The 26,194-nt window shown below is 40.2% G+C and overlaps 3 protein-coding genes and 1 long non-coding RNA gene across 4 annotated transcripts in view; 1 reads left to right on the top strand and 3 right to left on the bottom strand.

The window, feature by feature from the left end:
* The window catches only part of pcsk2 (proprotein convertase subtilisin/kexin type 2), a 37,444-nt gene extending 31,892 nt beyond the window's left edge, over positions 1-5,552 (top strand). Inside the window, exon 12 of the mRNA XM_062520046.1 lies at positions 4,895-5,552. Coding sequence (XP_062376030.1) covers positions 4,895-5,381 — 487 coding nt within the window. The 3' untranslated portion in view covers positions 5,382-5,552. The remainder of the gene's footprint in view (positions 1-4,894) is intronic.
* A 3,070-nt stretch (positions 5,553-8,622) lies between these two features.
* Positions 8,623-14,495, bottom strand: LOC134064297 (filensin). The gene is made up of 8 exons (XM_062520170.1): positions 13,933-14,495; positions 13,536-13,596; positions 13,315-13,410; positions 12,720-12,812; positions 12,247-12,360; positions 11,908-12,128; positions 11,187-11,278; positions 8,623-10,032 (listed from the first exon to the last, which is right to left on the bottom strand). Exons 1-8 carry the CDS (start codon positions 14,310-14,312, stop codon positions 9,038-9,040), a joined length of 2,052 nt encoding a protein of 683 aa, XP_062376154.1. The 5' UTR covers positions 14,313-14,495; the 3' UTR covers positions 8,623-9,037.
* A 7,624-nt stretch (positions 14,496-22,119) lies between these two features.
* On the bottom strand, positions 22,120-23,652 carry LOC134063950 (uncharacterized). Its single transcript, XR_009936222.1, has 2 exons — positions 23,413-23,652; positions 22,120-22,743 (listed from the first exon to the last, which is right to left on the bottom strand). It is a non-coding gene; the product is annotated as an uncharacterized LOC134063950 (long non-coding RNA).
* Positions 23,653-24,746: 1,094 nt separating this feature from the next.
* On the bottom strand, positions 24,747-25,990 carry LOC134063615 (putative nuclease HARBI1). Its single transcript, XM_062519210.1, has 3 exons — positions 25,920-25,990; positions 25,301-25,872; positions 24,747-25,234 (listed from the first exon to the last, which is right to left on the bottom strand). Exons 1-3 carry the CDS (start codon positions 25,988-25,990, stop codon positions 24,747-24,749), a joined length of 1,131 nt encoding a protein of 376 aa, XP_062375194.1.
* Positions 25,991-26,194: the final 204 nt, after the last annotated feature.

Here is a 26,194-nt window from a genome sequence, read left to right as displayed (position 1 = left end):
TGTAATCCTTATGAATTCATATTTTATTAAATGCGTTTACCCTTCTAAACACAATTTTTTACATGTATAGCTTTATTACTTTATTATATATCTGTTGAATCCCCTTTCTAAGAAGCCTTTCCCTGCTCTCTGTCTCCCTTTGTCTTGCTTTCATGCTCTGGTTATCTTCCCTCTCCCCCTCTCAATGTGACAGTGGTAATGGCAAAGGCCACAGAAAGCTCCCTTGGATAATGCCATTATGGACACTTTATGACTGCACAGGCCAGCCCCTTTGGTGCTATCACACAGCTCCACCATGGCAGTTAGACCAATGCGCGTGTGCTCCCACGGCAACAAAGCAAGCCTTTTTTAAACCCACGCAATACTTCCTTTTTTGACTGAAGCTTTTTCTGGAAAGGACATTTATTTTTCTTTTGCCTGTCTATGGGTATACTGTATGCTTTAATCTCTCTAGTCCGTTTACCCTTTAAATTGTCATGAGAAAAAGTATTTACAAGGAAACTTCAATTCTAATGCATACAGCTCCCTCAGCAACATTGTCTCAAGACTCAAATGAATCCCAGACCCTACATAGGCAACAGTAGCAAGGAAAAAATACAAGAGCATACCCTTAAGGGCGTGTCTAGGGGGAGGCTGGGGGAGGCAGTGCCTCCCCAAAGATAACCCCTGCCCCCCCTAGAGAAATGATCTGCGACGGGCGAAAAATGGACAATGCACACCCATGCTTCTCTGTTGGGTTACTCACGAAGTTCTAGTCATACTGATATATGCGTGTCACTTGTTGACAGAGCACGATCTTAGCTTTTTATTAAGAACTAGTTGCTGTAAGGGTTTGCGAGAAAATCAACATGAATTTAGGCTAGGCCTACCTGAAATGTAACATTATGCGCATTATCGCGACGCGCGAAAAATGCTTAATGCACACCCATTCTTCTGTGCTGGATTGCTCACGAAGTTATAATCACACTGATATCTCATGCATATCACCTTACAGAGCACGATCTTAGCTTTCCGGTGGTATTAAATGGTTATGGTTATGGTTATGGTTATGGTTATTTAGCAGACGCCTTTGTCCAAAGCGACATACAAATAAATAGCAATACAAATTAAATAACAGTGAACAATTACAAAATAGGGAGAATAGCAATATTATCAATAAAACAATCATTTAAGCACTAATCTAATGAGAAATAAAACAATGAAATGACAATAGCAATCAAATAAGTCACTCAGTTAATTATATAATAACAATAACTATAGCATGGTATGGCTAAATTTAAGGACAATAGCAGAATAAATGTCAAATTCTAACAATGGACAAATTCTAACAAAACAAAACTATTATACAAACCATAACACATAACAAACGCTCAAAAGACTAAGTGCATATTAAACAAATATGCCTTAAGACCCCTCTTAAAAGATCCAAAACTGTTGCTTGAACGGAGAGCACTGGGCAACTCATTCCACCAACACGGAACCACTGAAGAATAGGATCTACAGTTTGACCTAGCATGTATGGTTTGTCAACATAACAGACGCTCCTCAGAAGATCGCAATGGGCGGTTGGGAATGTACATCTTGATCAAAGAACTGAAGTAGCTAGGAGCAGATCCAGTCAGTGTCCTATAGGCCAGAGTGAGAGATTTAAATTTAATTCTGGCTACTATAGGGAGCCAGTGGAGAGTAACTAGGAGAGGGGTTACATGTGTCCTCTTTGGCTGATTGAAGACCAGTCGTGCTGCAGCATTCTGAATCAACTGTAGTGGTCTTAATACGCAAGCAGGTAGGCCAGCTAACAGGGAATTACAGTAGTCCAGCTTGGAGATAACCATTGCCTGTACAAGAAGCTGAGTGGAATCTTGTGTCAGATAAGGTCTGATCTTCCTAATGTTGTACAGGGTATACCGACATGACTTTGCAATTGAGGCAACATGCTCAGAGAAAGTAAGTTGGTCATCAATTATGACACCCAAGTTACGTGCCGATCTAGTTGGAGTCAATGAGGATGAATCAAGCTGGATGTTCATCTGTTGGGGAATGGCTGTTTTTGCTGGAAACACCAAGAGCTCAGTTTTTGAAAGATTAAGCTGAAGGTGCTGATCCTTCATCCAGATTGAAATATCCTTCAGGCATGCAGAGATCCGATGGGAAACACTAGAGTCCTCAGGTGGGAAGGATAGGAAAAGTTGAGTGTCGTCCGCATAGCAATGATATTCAAATCCATGAGAGTGAATAATCCCACCTAAAGAAGTGGTGTAAATAGAGAAGAGGAGGGGCCCTAATACTGATCCTTGAGGGACTCCTGTAGTGAGGTCATGAGACTTTGATATCTGTCCCTGCCAAGACACGCTAAAAGAACGCCCTTTAAGGTAAGATTTGAACCAGTCAAGAGCTTTCCCAGAAATTCCCAGTTCATATAGTGTAGAAAGGAGAATGTCATGGTTAACCGTATCAAAGGCTGCAGATAAATCTAACAGAATTAACACTGATGACTGAGCAGAGGAGTTAGCTACTCTCAATGCCACAGATAGAAGAGCAGTTTCAGTAGAATGACCACTCTTGAAACCAGACTGCATAGGGTCTAGTAGGTTATTCTGATAGAGGAAGTCACACATTTGCTTGAAGACCACTTTCTCCAAAACCTTTGAATACTAATACTAGTTGCTGTAATAAACAGTTCGGGAGAAAATCAACCTGAATTTACAATGTAGCCTAATCATTTTTACATTCAATCTCCAGAACATTACCCTCGGTAGAATATCTCAAGTTCTTCGTTCAACCCAACATGTGGCAAATCATATCCAAATAAACGGCAGACCTTACCAAATACGAGGCTATGAAGCATTCATTTGTACAACAAGCCATTCCCGAGTAATCCAGTTTTAAATTGCATTTTTAAATTTACTTGGTCTCCAACTTCAGTCTGTTATGAATGTTGTGCTCTTCCACTCGTTTGGTTTTTGAACATTTATTTAAACTCCTACATAGAATTACATAGAAAACATAAGCATTGCTTCCACATATTTCTATGCATTATGCCTATTTTAGACTAGCCGCATATCATTACTGAAGCCTCACTCTCACGTTCTCTTAAAGTGACAGGCACTCAATGACATTAAAGATCAATGTAGCCTAAATCAATATGACAATCGTGTAAAATGTGATTCAAAATTTAAAAAAATCTATATATAAAACTTACTTTAACTAATTAGGCTACGCATAGGCTATCATAAATAATGTAAACTTAATATGAATTTCAAAATGTTTGAAATACAAACATTGCCACCTTTTCACTGACTGTGTTGGGGGAAGTAGGCTACAGTATATGCCTTGTAATGTCCTTGATCTCTACTGGTGCGGTGGCTCCCATATCAAATCAAGAAAGTATCAAAATTCTTAACTTATTATCAATATCAAGACAATTGTGACACACTAGTCTTATGAATTTTTAATTGATTATGGCTCCTGAATGATGCATGAGATAGATATAGGCTAGATAGATTGGCTACAGATCATCTATGATTCTGTATACCTATTATTGCATTGAATGTGATTTGTATCGGTCACAACTCCACTATAAATGACATTGGGAAACCCATACAGTTATATTCACCTGGTTTAACAACTACCACATGTTCATATACTATATAGTCTAGGGCCTAGACTATGGGCCCCGTGTGTCTGCCAAGTGGCCATGCGCTAAAAGATTGTGCTGATATCTTTGCACCCATTTTTTTGTTGCCACCCCAAATAGGCCAAATGCCCCCCCAAAGATTACATCCTGGTAACCCCTCTGAGTACTGTATAACTCAAAAGAGTGAGCCGAGTGTATAGTGCGTACTATAAAGGTACTGAAAAGAGTGAGCCGAGTGTATAGTGCATACTATAAAGGTACTGTAAAGAGTTAGCTGAGTGCATAGTGTCTACTATAAAGGTACCGTAAAGAGTGAGCCGAGTGTATAGTGCATACTATAAAGGTACTGTAAAGAGTGAGCCGAGTGTATAGTGCCTACTATAAAGGTACTGTAAAGAGTGAGCTGAGTGTATAGTGCGTACTATAAAGGTAATGTAAAGAGAGGAGGAGAATTGCTGAGAGAACAAACAGATATACTTTCATCAGCCAATGGGATTACAAACAACAATATTGTTTGAGTTGTTGTTTATCTTTTATCTATATTAATGACAGGAACATCATGTCTTTCTGTGTGTTTGTGGTTTTTCGCATATCTCTTGAACCATTCGACTGATTTCAAACCTGGCAGTTTGATGCTGTTTGGATAAAAAATGTTTTATTGTGTATTGTTGAATACTGTTAAAAGAAGCACTTTTGCTGCTCTAGCCGCTGTAGACACTCTTCTGTAGACCCCCCTCTTATTCACCTGAAATGATTCACGCAGCCCACACAGCTATGCACTGTCTATTCAAAATGATGTAAAACATATGTGCTCATAAATGAACACCTTGGATAGCATACTAAACTACGCCATTCAGATATAGAGATATCATGTCACTATTCAATTCACAAAGTGAGAAAGGAAAGAAGTTCTGTCCCGGAGCTGGGTTAGCATGCAGCGACCTGAAAATCACGGGTTCTTTTCACAAGCAGCTGCCACTGTTGAGTCTTTGAACAAGGCACGTAAGGCCAAGTTGCCGTGGTGAGACTGGCTCTGCTATTAATTAACATCTGTAAGTTGCTTTCTGTAGCCTAAGTCAAATAAATAAAAATAAGAAAATAAAGATAAAGATTATTTACAATTCCCATTGAACAAAAACAAATTACTTGGATGATTATACTAATTGTTTGTTATTGATTGAATTATTATTATGTGATAACTAATTTCACTTTCATTGGTTTCTTAAGTTGACTTTCTATTGCTTCTTCTTGTTACAGTAAAATTCAGTCAGAAGACAAGCTAATCCTAACCATTACCACTGATGCCTGCCAAGGGAAGGAAAACTATGTGCGATACCTTGAGCATGTGCAGGCTGTGGTAACTGTAAATGGCAGCCGTCGTGGTGACCTGAATATGAACATGACTTCTCCTATGGGAACTAAATCTATCCTTCTGAGTCGCCGACCTCGTGATGATGATGCTAAGGTGGGCTTTGACAAGTGGCCTTTCATGACCTCTCACTCCTGGGGCGAGGATCCCCGCGGAACCTGGGTGCTGGAGATTCACTTTCAGGGTGATGTACCTCAGTCAGGAATTTTGCGAGAGTGGACCCTAATGGTCCATGGAACACAAAGTGCCCCTTATATTGACCAGATAGTGCGCGACTACCAATCCAAACTGGCCATGTCTAAAAAAGAGGAATTGGAAGAGGAATTAGATGAAGCCTTGGAGAGAAGCCTGAAGAGTTTGATGAGTAAAAATTAGACTACTGCATGATGCCCTTCCTCTCACACTTCTCTCTATGTCCTTCCCTCTCTTCTTTGTTGGCCTCTATATTTTTCTTTTCTGTGGCTGCTTTTCCCTGTCTTTTGTTTACTACTATTCCTTGTATCCAGATCATAATAACTGTAACGTATCTATAAAGGGAAAAAAATGCCTTGTTTTCTGTATTGTTTTTATTACAAAAATGTATGTAAATAGCATATAAGTATATACGTACTATATTATGTTCTCCACCTTAATCCTTTTTCTCTGAAAAGACAACTGTTGTACAGTTTGTGTAAATGATCATTTGTGTCATTCTACTTAAAGTTTAGTATCTCGCAAACAGAGCATTGACAAGTTCTTTGTTATATGTTCATGCTTTTTTCAGTTTATGTGTAAAAGGCAAAGACTGTGGAATCATTTTGACAACTTGTGCTGGCAAGGTAACTTCATATCCACCAGTCTACAAATAAATCTACTTAACCGCTTCTTATAGTACTAGACTGAATAAGGATACTTTACTCAAGCGTTATAGCTAAAGATATTACAGAGGTATTTTAATACTTTAAAGATATACTATGCAGTTTCAGGTATGTTTGCTTCCTCTAGAGTTGTAGTATATTTATATTTTACTCTGCCATTTTAATAGCCTCGTGGCCCCTATACACAATGAAAATACTTTTGTTGTGGAGGCGAAGGATTAACAACAGGCAAAAACTAAAGAGCTATTTCTACTGACAAGGTAATGTTTCACGGTTCTTGTGAGATGTCTTTGGGTCAACTATTCTTGAAGTTGCATGGCTGGTTCGTAAAGCTTATATTAAGGCGATAGTGTACCTTTATCATGTTTATAGTAGTTCCAGAATCATTGTTTTCGCATACAGCATAAAACTTTGCACAGACATGCTACTACTTAGTGAACTAAAAAGCCAAGCCAGGTACAGGCTAAAATGTATAAGTTGTACACTTGGTTCACCAATATGCAGTGCATGACTATACAGGGTGTGAAGTATGAAGGAGGGTGTGATATTTCTCAGTTCATGTTCTATCACATCTTACCAGCTCATGTGGACTTTATAGTGCTGAACTGTGCTAGGGTTGATGAAGATACCTCAACCTGCTTGGGAGAGTTTGCAATTTTAAGAGTGATCCCTTGTGGCTTTGACCTCTGAGCCCTCAACATTGAGTACCAGATCAATTCATTGAGCCCTTATAATAACCAAGTCCTTCAACCTGCTTTGGAGATAATATCATGGTATTGTTATTGATGTTGTTTGTACAAAGGTCTGTATTTTGGAGCTCATATGGAGTATATAAAACACATGGCCACCATTTTGAACTCTAATACGGCAACCATTTTCCATACCCCATGGACTTTCCACATGCAGAAAACATGGTTGTACCCATCATAATCTATGTTTAGAGCAATATATAGACAAAATGCCATATTTTTGCCATACATATTCTTTAGTTCACTGGGGATATAGTTGAACTCCCATACCAATTTTGAAGATTTCTGTGAGAACGGACCGATTCTTGTGAAAATCTTGCCTTAACACTATAAGCATCTCACTTCAATCTTTTGCCAATCACCATGAAAGGACCTGTAGCTCTGATCGCTCATGTAAAATGTAGACAAAAGCCACACTGTAAAGGAATCAGAATGAGAAGTTTAGAAAACAAATATATCATTTTGTAAACACTATATTACAGAAATCGATTGAAGAAAGGACACCTTTGAGCAGTGTGTTTGACTAGGCATTGGGCTTCAATCCCCAGTGTGGTAATGAGAGTCTACAAGAATAAATTAAGACGTGCTCACATCTGTTTCAAGTGGGTTACTCTTATGAAATATGGGCAAGTCTCTGACAATATCTTCTCTTACAAACAACACCTTCATTTATTGATGTTGCATATGACCATGGGTGCACCTGTGTGGTAGCCTACTTGCCTTTATTAGTTTAGTAGCTCAAAAGTTCAAATTTAATCTTTAATTAACGCCCTTACATACAGGCTAAGAATTCCTCAACCTGCATTAGAACAGGCATAAAGTTAAACTACACAAGGCTAAATGAACTTGGTTTAACCCTCTATGGTACGCATTATGATCTGAGGGGGCAAGATTTTTTTTGGAATGTTTTTCCTGCTTAGAAATAGTCACTTTAACATAATTAGTGAACATTTTAAAAAATATTTTTTTTATTTTATTTTTATAAAAATGTTGCTTGTAGGCAACATTGTACCATAATGGGAAAGGTTAAACTATTTATGTTTTCTTATACAAAAAAAATAAGGAATATTTGTTTAGAACATATTTTTATATAGCCAGAGACATAGAAAGCAGAATTATGTAGTTTTTACACCATAATTTTACCGATTTTTTGCAAAAAAGTATCATATCATTTTCACCCGTTGCCCACAGGCAACATTGTACCACGGTGGAACACCATCATAATCAAACCAAAATATGTTAAAATCATCATTAATATTATTTTAAATGACTATTTATTGAAAATAAAAGTAGAAAAAAGTGTTACAATGAGTAAAAAACACCCTCCAACCCCTCAGTATAAAGTATGGCCTACTGTGATTCCATTACGGTACAATGTTGCCTGTGGGCAACATACAGATTTTTGCTATTTTCTAAAATATACATTATTTTATATACATAAAACTTATTGAAAATACATCAATGCTTGTCAATGAAGGCTGTCCATTTTTTTGAAGGATGCAGACTTGAGGGAAATTAGTGAAATTCACCCTTTTCTAGGGTGAAAATAGGACACCCAGCCAAATGTGTGCATGTGCTGTAAGAAGGGTCAAACTAGCAGCCTGTGAGTCATGTGACCATTATTCTGCATTTCCATTGGTTAGTATTGAGTTGTCCAGTTCTTAAAGTGGTATTTACTTATTTAAGGGATGCCTCATTTTATTACAACAAGGCAAAATAGGCTATGTTGCCTACAGGCAACACCGGTCCATAGAGGGATGTTGTGTAATTCCAAACCATAGGCTACTTTAAAATCATATTTTGGCAACACTTAAAACATTGCACATCTCAAAGTAGTATGTTCTGAATGCTCAATTTCCACATTTTACTTGAGTTGACTTGAGATATTCCCGGAAATAAGGTTAGGATTTATTCTAGGTACAGGGTAAGTAATGTAATGACACTTCAGAGGTACATCATAATTACCTATCATGAACAACAACCAGATACAGAACAACCAGATACGTGTACTTGCGAGGTTTGGGATTTTATTTTGAAAACAATACACAGCAGAGCTCTGCTGGCATTTCAAATCAGGTATTTTGTGCACCAGACTTTTCAGACTGAACTTGTATTGTATGAGGGCAGCAGCATTATTCAAATTATAAATTGGGAACATTCAGATTCATCTATTTCATCTATGCTAAGGAAGATTCAAGTCATTCTTATTTGTATTAAGGGGGTGGTCATGGCCTTGAAAAAATGATCCCCAAGTTTTCAGACAGTAAAGGCCAGAGTAACTGGCAGAGAGAGGTAAATAGCACAGTCCGACCCAGCAAGAGCATGATTAAGAATCATCTAGAAACTTGCAGTCATGAGGCAGGAATGCTGGAATGTGGCAATGTTTGTTAGGATGTTTAGTTTTAGACTGTTATGTTTCATCATCTCAGGTTCGATCACCATGTTTCTTTTTGCTGGTCTTTTCAATCATGGTTTCTACAACCATGGCGGTTTCTTCATAGCCTTTCACTTTGTTGTCAGGTGACAATTTCTCTACCGACTCCACCACCTCCACCTTCTCATAACTCATTGAATCAGGTGGTATGTTGGTTCTTGGGAAAGGCATGGGTGGCAGCCCCCTTCGGGAACTGTTGTCATCGGTATTTTTACCGTTACGGGGCCCTGGCTGTCCTGCATTGTGATTTTTCGGTGTTGTAGGAGCAGGGGTGGGTCCATGGTTTGTGTTTGGAGATGTGGGTCCAGGGTCCTTGGCTTTTGGGTTGTGATCGCCATTCTTTGATTTATGATTGCCTTTACCACCATTTCCTCCCTCTTTCCCTTTCCCTTTGTTATCCCCTCCTTTCTCTCCCTTTCCTTTATGGCCCTGTGAGTCTCCATCTTCTGAGGGGGAAGAGGGAGAGAGAGGCCTAGGTGTAGGACTGGGGGTGGGAGATGGTTTTGAGGGTGTGGCATAGGGATCATAAGGGGGCATCATTCCATCCCAAATGGTCACAAAGACATGACCACCAGAAGGAGAAGATGTGTAGAAGCAGGGATCAAGGTAGCTCGAATCACCCGTGACAAGAACATAACGGCCTTTTGTGTAGAAATCAGCTATGGGCTCTGGCTTTTTGTATTTCCTCATGCGGTCTCGAACAATGTTACAAAGTGTGTCAAATGCCTTACTGATCTGAGCACCATCTGGAACATCTTCACGTGCAACACCAGTGTGAAGGGCGATGTCCTCACGCTTCACCTCACCTTCCTCCACCTCCATGCCTTTCTTTTCATCTTCCAGATGATCCACACCAGACACCCTTTCCTCAAGACCACTATCCATCACATCTCTTGGGGTGATTTCTCTCTTTTTGTTCACCTTCTTTGCCAGATTTTTCTGACGGGATTTCACACTGGTAATATCCTGCATGGCCTGAGTGATGTCTGTAAGAGAATAGTGCATATGGCAGACACACATCAAAAATAGTATATCGCATGAGTTGACAATCAGGGCCAGATGTACTAAGAATAGCGATCGTAACGTTTTTTGCGCCAAGGCCAACACGCAGAAAGCACACGCTATCATACTTCAGTTTACGTCCTATTTACCAATCCTGAAATTCGTTAGGTAATCTGCGCCGTTCTCCGCCCCCTAACGTAGTTTGCGAAGGACAACAACTGAACGTCAATCAGAAGCGCAGTTGAATGAAGTTAACTGATGACAACATTAAAAGGAATCCGACGTTTAGCGATCATGAAATAATACGATGCATGATGTCAACAAGCAGGAAGATAATTTAGAGCAGTAGTTCTACTCAAACTAGGCTTACTTGTGCACGTAGGCTATGGAAGATTTATCAAATCTAACAAGTAGGAAAGTTTAAGCAGATGGCGTGAAAGTGAACATTCGAAAAGCCACCGAAAGTTAAGGTTGCTTTTGATGTAGTACAAAGACGCAAAACTGGTGGTCTAATTAGCGATTTTGTTGTCTTTGAATGATTCTCTTATAGATGCATTTAACAGCAAATCGCATTTAACACCTGCTTTTACAAGGCGGAAATATTTAGGCGCAAAATAGACTTGCGCTTTCATGGGCAGTTTTAGTACATACAGGGGAATACATAATTAGGCGCACTTAACGCTTCTCCTCCCATATTTTTACTCAAACCTCCCACTATCAGCTGACACTCCCATAAATCCATATGCATGAGACGGAAAAGCACAATTTGCCATTTTCAGCTCCCGCGACAGGCAGTTTGCGCCTTCACCTCATTGCGGCCTGTTAATACATACCTCGCCATCTTTCTATGCGCACGTTGCGAAACAAATACGCCTGAAGTGGGCGCAAAAGCGTTAGTACATCTGCCCCTCAGAGTTTTAGGAGATAAATACTGTACATGTAGATCTATTTGGCATTTTCTGTAATGATCTTCATAAAAAATTAAATGCATGACTTTTTTTGCTCTTTTGTTTCACAGTGTAGCACATCAGCATAACTCAGTGGGAATTTTAAGACTGTTAGTTCACCTCCCTAATTGGAGATTTCCCATTCACTGTAAAACACAAGCATATTGCATCATCTCTATTCCATTTCTCACCTTTCCCTCCCCTGGGCACCGTGGGGTTGTGAATGTATCTGAAATTAGTTGTGAACAACGTAATTGGAGTTCCAATTATCGCTGAATTTAACCTATGGGAGAGATAAAACACATCAAGATGGTATTAATCAATCTACAGTATTTCACTGTGGCTGTCTCAACCTAAACTGATTTTGGATAGAAGAAGCAGTAATTATTAGGTTTATTCTCTAATTCCAATTTAATTGAGCTGCTTACACAATAAGACGTTTTGGTAGTTTGACATATGTCTTCATCATTTTAATTTTGAAGAACATAAGTTCTGTTTTGTGAATGCAATGTAAATTTAGAAATACATTTGATTTAATTTCAATGAATTTACTAGAGAATTATATACAGGGATGAAAGCAGTGTTTCCTACACTCTTATAGCTAAGCGACTATGCCAAGAAATCATCAATACTCAGAATGATGGAATGAATCTAAAATGGTATAAATCGCAAAATATTCATACTTTTACAAATGCAAGGTTTGAACATGGATGTGAAATGATAAAGGAAGGTGGAGAAATATTGCCACCGTGTGGTGAATATTGTTTAATGTGCAGTCCAGAGCATAACAAAGAACAATAAGCCAAGGCTGGGAAATTTCAACAAAAGCAAATAACTGCTAAATAATACAGTAGGCCTATTACATACAGGTACCCTCTTGAAAATGTGCCCTGTTTAGACTGTGACACTGACCTGTTGTCCTCGTTTTCAATGATCCGTTTGTATCTCTCCAGTTCATTCTCAAGGGAGCTCTGGTACATTGCCAGGTGCCGGCACTCATTGGTGTACTTTTCCAGTGTGCGTTCGGCCTCCTCAATCTCCTTCCTTAAGGACTCAATCTGCTCATTGTACAGCTGGATCTCATCATCATAGCTTTCCTGTGTACTTTTTATGGCTTGCTCCAACACAGAAGTCTATGGGACAGAGAAGGCAAGACAGTTATACAGCTATATAGTGAAGCATTACAGGAGGACACAAGGTACATGAATACTCCACTGGATCCTAGTCAGGCATGTGACTGTAAGCACCAACCTCTGTCTGTAGTCTTTGCTTTTGTGCTTGTAGCTGGCAGAGGGCGCTCTTGCACTCCTCCAGCTGACTCTGCAGTGCTGGAACACGTCGCTGGGCAAGAAGCTTTTCCTGTTCCTATGGGTCATGAAAAAGAGAGATGACTTTAGTGGAATGCAGGTGTGAGTCCACTTGTAAGAGCCACCAGGGCAACATAAAAAGAGCTGAAAATAATATGAAATAGACAAAATTATGCAGTACCCAATATAGAGGGTCTGCAATACAAATACACACATAAGATGAAAATCTGTATAGTTTGCAATTAGTGCAGTGTAATCAGTTCTTTAAATGATCTTTTTTATGTGTAGAATACACAGTTATGTCTCTTCCCTATAACACTGTAATGTGGCAAAGGAAAAGGTAGCAATTACAGTGGACACAAGTAAATATAATATTTTACCTGACCATTTTGACAAACTGAAATCTGATAAGCATACCTCTGATATCCCAACCGACATGTTAGGCAAAAGAGGAGTTGTCTGGTTGATTTGTTGCAGAATGTTCACGTAAGTTTGGATTTCTGCCAGATTCTAGAAGACAAAAATCACAAGTAATGTGCCTCTGAACTACATGTCAAGATGTATCCCTCATTAACCATCCCAAACATACATGACCCTAGTTGTACTGCCTTATTTCTGCAGGCATATCATCAGAAATAATGGCATTGTTACAGCTCAGAGTTCAGTTCTAATGAATGGAAGTTGGATGTAATCTGAGCACTACCACTTAATTAGGGCCATGACACTATTTTTGCCTGCGCCCTTGATGTTCATTAGTGCAGAGAAACACAAGGGACAGTGCAATGAAATATGAATCAACCATCCATTTAATCAATAATAATACTGCACCGTATTGTTAACACTGTTATGCTTAAAATGCAGATATGATAATGGAATATCTGAAAATACATGAGCCCTAATTCATTCATTTGAATGAAGTGCAATATCTAGTCTAACTAAAGATAATTTAATAACTTTATCACCAAGGGTAAGACAAAAGACAAGGAAATAAATCTTGTAAAGTACATTTTACCTTTTTATGTCTGTCTTTGGTAGAGTTGATGTCATCTTGGAGGAACTGAGACTGGATCTGGTATTCAAGGTTTCTGAGTAGAGCATTATCAGCTTCCTGTAAAGGCGAGAAAATGATCGAACCAGTTCTTTCTTGGTTGCATTTTTAGGTCACGTGCTTTCATAACATTGATATTGATCTACAGAACTACACATACAACAGCCATTCATATCGTATAGTACCTTATTAAGTTGTTCCAGTGTACCTCGCAGCTGTTCTTGATAGTCACATTCATTTCTATACCTGAAAAACATATTTCATTGTCATTTTGCTGTGTATATCCTGCTGATATCTGCTGATCACGCAGTTATCATTTCATTGCGGACTCAATAACATTTGAACCAACGCTTCACTATGTATCACCCATCACTATGTAGATTTAAAATGACAGCCTCAACTGATAATACAGAGAATCACTACTCAATGCGCCTGCCATTGCATTTTTGTTTCCAACGCACTTTTGCAAATATTTTATTCAAAACTAACTAACCAAAGTGCATTCATCTAAATACACGATCAAAGATCACAGTGGAAAAGGTGAGGATGGCTACATTTTCTGATTCAAAAGTATCCTCTCACCTGTTGGTGAACTCATCTAGCATACGTTCCGCATCCTTCAGCTCTCTTTCGAGTTTGGCACGGTCAGAGTAGAGCTCTCGGATGCGCTGCCGATTCAGATTAATCTGCTCACCAAAGGCCTCCTCCAGTCCCGACGCCTCCTCCATCCTCTGCAGCGTCTCCAGCTGCTTGCGGAAGATGGCATTGCGTTGCTCCAGCACACGCGCCCGGTTGATGTAACGGGCGAAGCGGCTGTTCAGCTCTTGCAAGCTCTCCCAACCTTGTGCAGCGGTGGGACCTGAGGAAGGAGAGCTAGCCTCCGGGCTGCTCGCTTCTTCGAAAACATCCGAGCGCTCATACTTTTCCTTACGCACCTCACGTAAGTAGCTGGTTTTAAACATGTTGCTGTGCTGCGCTGCCACTCCTCTCTCCACTCCACTGCTGTGGGGCTGAGTTATGTGCTCACTCTCTTCAGCACCTTTAGTGTGTGAAAACTAGGGTGCTCACCCTCTGCTGTCTCATGTTAGACTGAAGGCTGCCCCTCTCAACCCATGGGCGAAATAGCTAAAAACCTTCCCCCCCAGTCACGGCCTGCCTGCACTGCCCCTGGTGTGTTCCAGAGAATTGTTGACCCATTGTTGCTGCTTCCCACAAAAGCACTGTCATTGTTGATGGTGCAAAACAGGTTGATGGCATGCAGGACAAGACTATGCTGTGTCAAACAAACCATTATCAATATGTTTTGTCTAATGCTCAGCTGTTTCCATTTTATTTGGAAGTTGAAGTAAAATAAAATGCATGGTGTGCACTTTAACAAAGGGTAGATGCAACTATGAGTAGGCATTAGACTGATCTGGACACAGCTGGTATCCCTTTGTTTTAGTAATAGCTGCAGAACCTTTCCATTAACAATATGCAAATGTTGAGCAAAAGACATTGTGACAGAAAAAAATGTGCCAATGATAAATACCTGGCACAGTAGTCAACTCCTTTGATTAATCAAATGAGTTAAAGTTGATATCACTAATATATAATATATATTATATACGTTTTTGTAAGATCATTTCTTACAAGAAATTTGTATGGTTGCTTACAAATTAAACCAGTTTTAAACCATGAATTTACAATAACTTCAGTATCGCAACACTACATCTCATGTGTGAGAAGCAAAATATATGTTTTGCAGTTATTTAAAACATACTTACAAACATACTGTTGCCTTAGTCCCAAAGTCATGTCGGTTTGTAATGCACAATGTTCAGAAAACCAGACCTTATCTTACCAAATATGCACAGCTAGAGCTGTAACAATGCATTGTTAAAGGCATATGCCGCCATTTTTGGAAATAAGCTCATTTCCCACCTCCCCTCGAGCAAAACAATCAATATTTACCTTTTTCCCGTTCATCCAGCCATTCTGTGAGTCTGGCGATACAACTTTTAGCTTCAGCCTAGCATAGATCATTGAATCGGATTAGACCATTAGCTTCTCGCCTGCTAGCATCATGCTTACAAGTGACTAAGATTTCTGGTAATTTTCCCATTTAAAACGTGTCTCTTCTCAAGTTAGAAAGTGCAATAAGACCAACTGAAAATGAAACGTGCCGTTTTTCTAGGCTGTTTTGACACAGAACTACACTCTCATCTGGCGTAATAATCAAGACAAGTTGCAACCGTACCATGGGCGAAGTGATATCATGCACTACTTCCTGCTTGTTGCCTATGAGGACTATTTTCAGATATCACTGCGCCCATGGTATTTCGAGTTGTGGAGCAACGTTACGGCTATGTCTTTTGACAATGTTATATTAAACGTGACTTAACAATACTCAATGCTAAACATATGCAGTCTCTGCTCGGTTTCTATGGAAGTTGCAAGAATCCACATTGTTCTATTAAATGCTGTTAAATAATTAAATAGTCTTTCAACAGTTTGAAACGGAGCTTGCCACTGATTAGTTTCGGTTTCTGATGCGCACATGCGCACACGTAGCCTATGCATGCATTCAATGAACACTCACCTAGTTACAGTGCATGAAAATGCACTGTACTGTTATTCCAAGTCTTCTTATTATTATTATTATTAAACTTCTTCTTCTAACGCAGCCAATTCAGCTTCAACCGTTTAACGTAGAAACTTCATTCAAACGTTGTTGCGTAGGTCTTGCTTATGCCATGCCTGCTTTATATTTTTCAACTTTGTAACTTTTATACTTTTTAAACTATTAGTTAAAAACTATTACAATTTCTCCCATAGACTTAACATTGCTCATTATGACATCACGGCAGCAATTAGAATCTTACACCAGGTGGCCGGCCACCTGGGCACCAACTGTCAGTTTCTCTCAGGCTCCTCTCTGAAGACTACATATTCTGTTCCCCTGTATCCTCTGCGCACAACAGTATCAAAATAAGTCCTCCTAATTCCATTCAACTTTATATCCATTCATCTTCTTCAAACCATTCACTCATCCACCCATTCTAAACAGTCTGCCTATCAACATCAATTAGACGATCTACATTCAACTTTTAAACAATCTACTCTGTCTCAGGCTGGCTCTCTTAAGACTAGCCAGTTAAATTGATTACACCTGTATCTGTATCCACTACTCTCAGTAGAGAGCTGTGTCTCTCCATTCTACAAGAATATAAGGCACATTCCATCCAACATTCTATCCATTCATCTTCTTCAGACCATTCACTCATCCACCCATTAAACTGTCTATCAACATCTATTAAACAATCTGTCTATCAACATCCATTAAACTCTCTGTCTATCAACATTAATTAGACTATCTACATTCAACTTTTAAATTATTTACTCTGTCTCAGGCTTTAAGAGTACTCTGGCTCTCTTAAGACTAGCCAGTTAAATTGATTACACCTGTGTCAACTACTCTCAGAGAGCTGTAGTGTCTCTCTTAACAAGAATATAAGGCACATTCCATCCAACCTTCTATCCATTCATCTTCTTCAGACCATTCACTCATCCACCCATTAAACTGTCAATCAATATCTATTAAACAATCTGCCTATCAACATCCATTAAACAGTCTGTCTATCAACATTAATTAGACTATCTACATACAACTTTTAAAGTATTTACTGTGGGTCCCTCTCAAGCAGCGTTTATATGTCCTCCCTCGCTCCTCGATCCTCAATGATCTACATAAAGAAAGATAGAAGAAGGGCTAGACTATCCCATTGTTGCCGCTCCATCATTCTTTATGTAGATCAGTGAGGAGCGAGAGAGGACGCGTAAACGCTATGAGAGGCACCTTCTGTCTCAGGCTTTAAGCATACAATCTCATTAAGACTACAGATCCTGTTTCACTACTTCCTCTGTCCACAACTGTTTCAAAATAAAGGTCCTCACTGCAATAATACACTATTAAATCATTTAACCATTGAAACTACTCAACTATTGAACTGTTCAACCATTCCAACTGTCAGTTATCATCCACTATGCCTCCAGTCAACTACATGAAACCTCCATGTACCTAGCAACCAACATAGCAACCATTAAAATTAAGTGTTTATAACCGTTTCCATAGCAACCAACATGATTATACTGCAGTAACTTCTTGTTTCCTGATAGTGGCCACCATGGATACCCTAGCAACAAATGTTTCAAAATAAAAGTCCTCACTAGCAAGTTAGCTAGTTAGCATGGTTAACATTGTTAACATAGTTAGCATTTTTAACATTACTGCTAGAAATCATCGGTTAAGTTAGCTAATCAACCTGGTTAGCATTGTTAGTAAAGTTAGCATTGCTAGCATAATTAGCATTTTTAGCTTAACTGCTAGAAATCATTAGCTAAGTTAGCTAATCAACATTTTAACATGAATAGAAATCATTAGTTAAGTTAGAACTGGAATGTTTCATCTTTAAACTGTCTACCTTCACACTATCAACTCTCTGTAAACTATGCAACCACCATGTTTACCCTAGCTACACCTCAGTAATCATATCTACATTATCTATCTATTTTTGCATTTTCATGCACTGGTAATTCCTTGGAATTGCATTTCTAGTTCTTCTTCTAACGCACGCAATTCAGCTTGAACCGTTTAACGTAGAAACTTCATTCAAACTGTGTTACGTAGGTCTTGCTTATGCCATGTGTGCTTTGTATTTTTCAACTTTGTAACTTTTATACTTTTTAAACTATTAGTTAAAAACTATTACAATTCCCCCCATAGACTTAACATTGCTCATTATGACATCACGGCAGCAATTAGAATCTTACGCCAGGTGGCCGGCCACCTGGGCACCAACTGTCAGTTTCTCTCAGGATTTAAGCATACAATCTCTCTGAAGACTACACATATCCTGTTAAACTGTTTCCTCTGTCCACAACTGTTTCAAAATAAAAGTCCTCACTGCAATAATACACTATTAAATTATTTAACCATTGAAACTACTCAACTATTGAACTGTTCAACCATTCCAACTGTCAGTTATCATCCACTATGCCTCCAGTCAACTACATGAAACCTCCATGTACCTAGCAACCAACATAGCAACCATTAAAATGAAGTGTTTATGACCGTTTCCATAGCAACCAACATGATTATACTGCAGTAACTTCTTGTTTCTTGATAGTGGCCACCATGGATACCCTAGCAACAAATGTTTCAAAATAAAAGTCCTCACTAGCAAGTTACCTAGTTAGCATGGTTAGCATAGTTAGCATAGTTAGCATTGTTAGCATTTTTAGCATAACTGCAAAAAATCATCAACTAAGTTAGCTAATCAACCTGGTTAGCATTATTAGCAAATTTAGCATTGTTAGCATAGTTAGCATTTTTAGCGTAACTGCTAGAAATCATTACCTAAGTTAGCTAATCAACATTTTAACATGAATAGAAATCATTAGTTAAGTTAGAGCTGGAATGTTTCATCTTTAAACTGTCTACCTTCACACTATCAACTCTCTGTAAACTATGCAACCACCATGTTTACCCTATCTACACCTTAGTAACCAATCTACATTATCTATCTATTTTTGCATTTTCATGCACTGGTAATTCCTTGGAATTGCATTTCTAGTTATTTATTGTTCTTTGTTTAATCACACCAAATTATCAAGTATTTCCTCCTGATGGCAGACATGTTTGTTTTCGTTGCTACAGCAACCTGTCAGATCTGTTACTAATGTGACCCAGTCTGAATAGAGCCATATCCGATTTGGACACTTGCTAAAGGCAGTGTGAACAGTCAGCCCTAAAAATAAAAATCGGATATGAGAAGGAATCAGATTTTAATCAGATTCGTCTGCAGTCTGAACGCGGCCTAATGGGCAGACTGAGAGAATTAACCAGGAGCTTGAGAAGTACCTACGATGCATGGCCTCAGACAATCCCAAGTCCTGGAGCAAGATGCTTGTCTGGGCAGAAATAGCCCATAACCAGCTGGTTTCCACCTCTACGGGTATGTGCCCTTTTGAAGTGCAGTGTGGTTACTTACCTCCGTTCTTCCCCTCTGAGCAGCCTGAGGTCGCCGTTCCCTCTGCTGAAGCTGCTGTTGCTTGGTGCAAGCAAGTCTGGAAGCGGGCCCGTGCGGCCCTAAAGCGCACTTCAACTCGAGTCCAGCGTCAAGCCAAGCGCAGGAGGAGGACAACCCCATCATTCAGGGTGGACCAGAAGGTGTGGTTGTGCACGCGGGATCTTCCTTTGCGTGTGGAGTCCAAAAAGTTCAAGCCACGTTACATCGGTCCATTCAAGATTGTGAGACGCATGAATCCAGTGGCTTACCAGCTTGCCTTGCCAAGGTCTCTGCGGGTGAGTCCAGTCTTCCATGTTTCTTCCATGTGAAGCCCGTCCTAACTTCCCCTTTGTATCCCCCAAAACCCCCACCCCTGCCCCCACGTCTTTTGGCAGGTGGTCCTGTGTACACGGTCAAGAGGCTCTTGGATTCTCGGCGAGTGGGCAGAGGGGTCCAGTACCTGGTCGATTGGCTTAGTTATGGTCCGGAAGAACGTTGTTGGGTGCCTTCGCTTCCCTCATCCGCGACTTCCGAAGGGACCGCTCTGGGACCACTGGACCGTCGGGTGACGGTCGTGAGGAGGGGGGTACTGTCATGCCTCGACCTGCCAGGAGATGCCGCCAGTCAGTTCCAGCCCCTGGGAATCGGCCCAGGGAACCCCGGACTTCCAGGGCAGGTCTTGCCCTTGCCAAACAATCTGGGAAACCCTGTGGCAGGTGATCAGGAGTATCACCTGCAACCCATCATGCAGGCTCTTAAGACCTTGTTTGTGGTGTCTCTGTGCTCAGTCATGATTATCGCTTGGACAGTGGCTGTGTTCGGAATTTTTTGCTAAGTACTACATACTGCATACTGGTCAAGTATACACTGTGTACTGCACACTACGCCCCCCACCCCAGTACGCAGTAGCCGTCACCAGCAGCACAGCGTACTAAATCACTGTTTGAAATGGGTGGTAAGTACTAGTCGCATACTGATACTGACGTGAACCTAGCGAGCAGTATGCAGTGTGTGAAAAATTAGATTTTACCAGTATGCAAAAGTTCCCAGGATGTTGTACTAATGGTGGCAAAATCCTCAGTGTACCAATGATGCTCACTACTCAGATACTGCATCCCATAATGCATAGCGATTATTTCCAGTTTCAGAAAAATTCAACAACGCTGGCAGACAGCGAAAGGACAAGCCTATGGCAAACCGGAGGCGAAGAATACAAATGTGATTATTGTTTGGGTGTTTTGGTATGGAACGTTTCGTGGCTTCTGTTATTGTGGAAGTTTTAGTAGCCTATAGCTACTTGTGTTCATGTGCAAGTGAAATAGCCCAGCTTATCCAAAGTTAACATGAACTAGCTGGCGCTCAATGGAAATGAATGATATTAGAAAGCGAAGTCGCTAAGCATGAAGCTTGTCTAGCTCTTGTTAACGTCGTTATTAACATTTACCAGTGTTCGCTTAATTATTAGTTATCGTTCTTGGTGTGAACGACTCCTTAGTGTTCTGTATAACTGTCAGAACTCTATTCATAAGTTTAGTCAGCACCGCAACAAAGCGTTTAGCCTACCAACTTTGTCAGCATAAATTGGTCGACTAGTCTGTGACCTTTACCATCGCTACTAGCGTATCTGATGCACCTGTGGAAAACAGCTGATGGATTAGTAAAATCAAGTGAGCAAGCTTACGGTGACGTTGGTCATTTTAACGCAATGCCGCAATGCATTCTAGAGAGCTCAACGTAGATTTTAATCAATACCATGTTATAGTTAGGCTATGTGTTCTGTTCTGAGTAGCCTATTTAGAGGTAGACTTGGAGAAACTGTCTAAACTAATCAATTTAAAGTGAGCGCAATTACGTCTGATATTTTGGGGAAATTCTTCACGTTTATCCCGTTAGTGACATGCTTAGGCTATAATGATTTCTGTTCGTTGCTAAACGAAGCGAATCTAAATGTGGAGTACTGAGCGTGTTCCTCCAGTCTAGTTGTGTCCAGATATAGGCCTAGGCTTTTTATACAGTGATGCATCTACAGCCTACAGCACGCACCGCCACCTACTTGCAAGAAAAACGTCTGGTATTGGCAATTAGTCGAACTAGTCCTCATTCATTTGTATAAGACTGCAGTGGGAAACGAGTTCAGCTGAAATGCATTAATCATTGCATTTCAATTCTAGCGTTCTTGGAAATTTAGAACATCACAAGTTTGCTTTTGTTTATGTAAAGCACGTTGCATGAAATGGGCTAGGCTATATAAATAAACTTGACTTGACATGGCAGGAGGATTGTTCTGTTTACTTATCAAATCAGCCAGCTTTTGGGCTACACTGGAGTCTGGACATCTGGAGAAAGCATAGCCTACCCATGAAGAATCTCTGTGTGATGTTTCATATATAATATGTTTATGGATAAATAAAATCACCTAAGCTTATTAATCCAGACTCAATTTCGGATATAATGGAATTTAAATAACAGAAAAGAATACAATGAATTGAAACAAAAGTTATAAGAGTTAGGCTAAGAGGATGCACAAGCTGTGAAATCAGGTAAGTGCAGTGTTATAAAATTATTGTTGTGCTGCCATCAGAGTGCCAACAATGTTCATAAAACATTTCTCTAGTGTTGATCAGTGGAGAGAGTAGCACTTCTGTGTGTCCTACCGTTTTGATATGTCTTAGGCTACCTCTCTGTGGTGAGAGCCAACAAACAAGCAAGGAGAAGAAGGTCTGCAATACTGATGGTCTTTAATCTCGTTCTTCAGCAGGAATTCAGAGTGATTAGACCAATATGCCTAGAGAAACTAACAATATTGTAGCCCACAGTTGTCTTTTCTTATGAAGGCGTATGCAACCATGGTTAATGGATCAAAAAGGTGTCATTATTGGCAAGACTTGGGTTTGCAACTAAGTGAAATGTGAAATTAAGTAAATGTAACTGTGCTACACTGACAATTGATAATCCCATAATGACCACTGTATGACAGTTACCTTACAAATGACACTAAACATTAAACAAAATACTTTCAATTTAATGATTAAAATGTCTGAACTTTAATATCAAGAAAAACAACAAGTGCACATTCTCTCAGAATGACCCCAGGGGACAATATTGCTAACTGAATGGCAACACTATTCTATCTATTGTCCGTCTCCTCTTTGGAGATGTGGATCTGGAGAACGACTTCTGTCAATGCCCTTGTGGACACACTTGAAGTGGACTGTGATGGAGGCTGGGGGAGAGACTGGAGGTTGTCATCATTCAGTATTGGTTATCCAGTGCCACCTCCTACAGGGTTGTTGCAGAAGCCTTCGATGTTCCCAAGACCACTGTGCATGACGTTGTGCCAGTCCTAGAGATAGAGGTTACATCCTTTACCATCTTAGACACTTTCTTATAAACACTCATTTAAAATCAAATATTAGTAAGGAGAAAATTATTTTCTGCCATTACCATTTTATTTTCCATCGTTAGGCTATACCAGAGCCCTAGACATTCTCTGGTTATACCCAAATCCGGCTATGATATCACTTATCAAAGAGCAGTAGGCTTAAACTGGGAACTGTTTTGAACCAGGTGCTCATTTCTCAGTAGATACCAAGCAACTTAGCTATCAAAGATTTTCACATTACACTTTTGTAAATTAAACTTATTTTTTAAAAGTATGAATAGAGTTCTGTCAGTTATAACTGACAGAACACTTAGGAGATAAGGGCCGTTCACACCAAGAACGATAACCATAACGATAACTAGGCTATAAATAAACATTGCTCTCGTTAATGTGAATGACGACGTTACCTACTGTAGAGGCTAGAAAATCGTCATGCTACTTAGCGACTTAGCAAGCTAACAGGTTTCTACCATTCATTTCCATTGAGCGCCAGTTAGTTTACGTTAGCTTTGGTTAAGTTGGGCTATTTATTCACTTGCACATACACAAATACAGCTCTACAGTAATAAAACTTCCACAATAACAGAAGCCACGAAACATTCCATACCAAAACACCCAACTAATACTCACATTTGTGCTCTTCATCTCCGGTTTTTGCCATACTTGTCCCTTCGCTGTCCGCCATTGTTACTGAAATTTTCTGAAGCTGGAAACAATCGCTATGCATTATGGGATGCAGTATCCCATCAGTATAACATCCGGGAAACTTTTGTGTACTGGTAATATTACATTTTCCAAACACTGCATACTATTTGCTACTTCACGTCATTATCAGTATGTGACTAGTATTTAGCACGCAGTTCGAACACAGCCAGTGTCTGCTTTGCCGTGTGCTCTGGCTACCTGAATCTCTGAAGAAACGCTATTTTGGACTTACCTTTGTTACTCACCTTGGTTGGATTCTCTGTGAAGAAACCTCTTCAGTTCTTTGTTGATGGAATAGACTCTTTGTATGCTACCTGAGAAGACTCACCTCTGTGCAGGAAAGGATGTTTTGTTATTTATGAACTCTAACCTTTGTGCTTTACTGAAGACCTGCAAAAAAAGAAAAGAAAATATATTACGTTACTTGTGAAATACTTACCTATTATCATTATCATTACAAAAACGCATTATCAAGACCCTGTGAGGTTCCTCCTGTGTTACCATTGATTCAGTGTGCTTACCTGCATGCTTACCTGCATTTCTTGTCTCCAGCATTAGTGCTCCAGTAGAACTATAACAATCCTACATTATATAGGGCATAACTCATTGAAATAATTAAAACTATTAAATATATAACTAATAAGGCATGCACATAGATGCCTTTGAAATGAGCTCTGCCTGGCAGTATCTGGGCAGTATGGGGAGAATTCTCCCATGCGCGCGTAAGCTTTTTTTTTGCGCGGTTCTGTTGGGCGCCTCTCTGTTAAGCGGATTCTCTCATCTCTGCTTCTGTCACACCCACACCGCGTAAATTCGAAATGAAGGCGGCCTTAAGAAAGAGGCGTGATCTATTTTAAATTCCAACAGAATCAGTGTCAACCTTGTGGATTGAGGCTGTCGGGAAAACATGGAATATGGATTTTTTCATTAACATTTGAAGTGTCATTGAAATCCAAGAAAACAAATAACCAGACTTATAATTTGAATGTGCATGGAAGGGAAGCATATTCGATAATGAAAGTTCATGAACCCAATAATAAAGTAACCAAACAACACGTATGTTGTGCCTATGAATGAATGTTATGAGATGTATCATTGAAAATGCCAAGGAAAGCGAGCCTACCGAAATGCAGGTGTCTTCAACGGCATAGCAGCTTATTAATAAAATCAATTAGTGGTGAACTCGCTGATCATGGCCCTACCCAAGTACTAAATACTCTCTATTTAGTTAAATTGATTGATACATCGGTAATGCTTTGCTATTGGCCCAGGTACTGCTCAAGTTCAAGTATATAATGACACATTTGTGAATGGAACATGAAGGCAATGATGGCGAACTCTGGTCGAACTAGGAAGCCACATTTTTCTGAGGAGGAGCTGGAGGTTCTGGTGCAGTGTGTGAAAACACACCATAATCTTTTATTTGGTGCGGCCGCATTGAAGGCCGATTCACGCCAAAAAAGTGCGATCTGGTCGCAAATCGTTGAGGATGTGGCTGCGGTGGGCAGATGCAGGCGCAGCATCCCCATGCAGCACACAACCGTAACACGGCACGCCTTGTCGGGGTGTATGAGCATGCAGCCACCAGAGTCATCCAGACACCTGAAGCGACTTTTTAGGATGCCAAACGTGCGCTCTATGGCGCTTCTGGTGACTGCGTGCGCGTGATTATATCTTTCCTGGCTGTCGGTGGTGGGGTTGTGGAACGGGGTCATCAACCACGGCAATAGAGGGTATCCCCGGTCTCCTGTGTATAAGCATTATTAGGTTTAGAAAGCCACACACGGGGAAAAAAGTTGTTTCCTTTACTTACCAATTAGCCAGGTATCTCCATCAGCCAACTCGGTCATTATCTGACACAATGAGGAGTTGCGCAAAATGAAGGCGTCGTGAGCCGAGCCAGGGAATTTGGCACAGATGCTCAAAATTCGTGTGTCGTGGTCACACAACACCTGAACATTTATGCTGTGCCACCGTTTGCGATCCCTGTACACATTTTCATTGACAGAGGGAGTCCTGATTGATATGTGGGTGCAATCAATTGCCCCCACAATATTTGGGAAACCGGCCACCCGGTGGAAGCCCAACTTGATTCGCCGCCTTTCAGCGGGCGTCTCTGGCATTTTTACGAATTGCCTGGTGTGGGCCAGCATCGCGTCAACGAACTGGGTCAGACACCTCGACACCGACGCCTGAGAGATGTGCAGCGCATCACCAGCCACCCTCTGAAACGACCCAGATGCCAGGACCGACAGCGCTGTAGTCATTTTGAGGATGACTGGTAGGGCAAGTGGGTGGTTGCTGCGACCGGAAAGCTGTTCTTCCAGCAGTCGGCAGAGGTAGATGATGGCCTCACGGTCCAGGCGAAAGCGCTGGATGCACTGCCTATCAGTGAGCCCGAGGATGTCCAACCGAGGCCGGTATATGCGTACTCCTCTTTGGGGTTGGCGACGTCGTACTCTCCCCACTCACGCAGGAGTACAGCCAAGTGCAGAACAGGCATTTTGATTTGAGGTTGTGAATGCATAGATGGAAGATGGCCCTTTTATACTGATCTTAATTAATTATCCTATTGGTCTGTAATTGAAGTTGTTGGATCACTCACGGGTGGGCTAATTGGAAAATTCACAATATCGCAAGGTAAACCGCATGTATATATGTTTGAAAATGTAATATGATTCAGATAAATATTGTTGTAGCTTACAAA

This window comes from Sardina pilchardus, chromosome 18, assembly GCF_963854185.1.
Source record: "Sardina pilchardus chromosome 18, fSarPil1.1, whole genome shotgun sequence".
Classification (NCBI taxonomy): Eukaryota; Metazoa; Chordata; class Actinopteri; order Clupeiformes; family Clupeidae; genus Sardina; species Sardina pilchardus.
Note: the sequence above shows the minus strand (reverse complement) of the source record. Positions and strands in the feature narration are given on the sequence as shown.

Coding starts and splice junctions, on each gene's coding strand:
- LOC134064297 (XM_062520170.1), bottom strand. CDS start 14,312: ATGTTTAAAACCAGCTACTTACGTGAGGTGCGTAAGGAAAAGTATGAG. Junction 13,411..13,535: donor CACTGGAACAACTTAATAAG/GTACTATACGAT, acceptor TCGCCTTTACAG/GAAGCTGATAATGCTCTACT. Junction 10,033..11,186: donor GGTGCCCAGGGGAGGGAAAG/GTGAGAAATGGA, acceptor ATTCTCTTACAG/ACATCACTCAGGCCATGCAG.
- LOC134063615 (XM_062519210.1), bottom strand. CDS start 25,990: ATGCCTGTTCTGCACTTGGCTGTACTCCTGCGTGAGTGGGGAGAGTAC. Junction 25,873..25,919: donor GTCGCCAACCCCAAAGAGGA/GTACGCATATAC, acceptor GCTCACTGATAG/GCAGTGCATCCAGCGCTTTC. Junction 25,235..25,300: donor TGGAGATACCTGGCTAATTG/GTAAGTAAAGGA, acceptor GCTTATACACAG/GAGACCGGGGATACCCTCTA.